The sequence below is a fragment of the Eleutherodactylus coqui genome, chromosome 7 (genome assembly GCF_035609145.1).
Source record: "Eleutherodactylus coqui strain aEleCoq1 chromosome 7, aEleCoq1.hap1, whole genome shotgun sequence".
NCBI lineage: Eukaryota > Metazoa > Chordata > Amphibia > Anura > Eleutherodactylidae > Eleutherodactylus > Eleutherodactylus coqui.
In genome coordinates this window covers 171,509-172,500 of record NC_089843.1, presented here as the reverse complement: position 1 = coordinate 172,500, position 992 = coordinate 171,509, and the positions used below count along the sequence as shown (strand labels likewise).

At 54.7% G+C, this 992-nt stretch overlaps 1 protein-coding gene across 2 annotated transcripts in view; it reads right to left on the bottom strand.

Moving 5' to 3' along the window:
- Nucleotides 1-396, bottom strand: part of LOC136572295 (zinc finger protein 271-like) — a 302,103-nt gene extending 301,707 nt beyond the window's left edge. For both annotated transcript variants that reach the window (XM_066572751.1, XM_066572754.1), the window contains exon 1: nt 234-396. In XM_066572751.1, the coding sequence (XP_066428848.1) occupies nt 234-312 (79 nt within the window). In that variant the 5' untranslated portion in view covers nt 313-396. The remainder of the gene's footprint in view (nt 1-233) is intronic.
- Nucleotides 397-992: the final 596 nt, after the last annotated feature.

Genomic DNA, 992 nt, shown 5'->3' with positions numbered 1-992 from the left:
AGAGGGGCGGGGTTATCCTTCCTACTGGCCCCCCGATTGTTAGCTGATTGCGGTCATTGATGCATAGCTACTCCCGTGTACACCCCTATCAGTGGTCGTCCAGCCCGAAGTTATAAGAGGCATTAAGAAAGTCCTATTTTAGCGTCTACTCTGTAAAGGGCTCCTTCATAAATCAGATTGTTTCCGCCCCTGTGATAAATGGCTGATAACAGAGAACTCCTGACGTCACTTACCGGACGGCTGAGAAGAGACGCAGCCCGCCGACTGGAAGACGATGCAAGAGCGCAGGACCTGTGATGACGTCACTGTCATGTGATGCGGGGCATGAAAACATGTGGTGACGTTGCTGTCATGTGACGAGGGGGCGAGGATTACTACCTATCATGACGTCACTGCATGTAAAGAAGGGGCGGAGATAAGCGCCTACAGTGGAAGTGGGAGGAGCTAGAACATAGCGCTGGGCACAACAATAGCAGTCGCGTCACACTCCAGGAGATCCGCCCCTACTGTCCTGCTCGTCACGGTCGTCATAACACTCTGTGAGCGCAGGTGGGACTGTCATGTGACCTGGGGGTGGAGACAGGGAGCAGAGAGGCCCCTCCCGTTCCGTGCTGCTTCATTCTTTGTAATTAGCCCTTCTCGCCCCGCAGTCGCCACTAACAGCCTTTTAACCCCATAGGTCCCGTCTCACGCGGCGCCTCCATAGACGTCATACACTGCGGGGAAGCCATATCGGCCCGAGTATGTGGCCGCAGCCCCAGGCTCCTCTGATCCCTTCCCTCCTCCTCTAGGCTCCTCCCCCAACCTCACTGTTAACCCTCTGGCTGCTGTAGAAGGTCCCAGTAGAGAAGGTTATCAGTGGGTACAAATGTACTTCTGGGACCACGAAAGAAACAGTGTTACAGCATATTATGGCCACGAGAAGCACATAAAACCGCCAAACCAGGGCCACCACACATAACCGCCACACCGGGGCCACCAATAATCGCCTA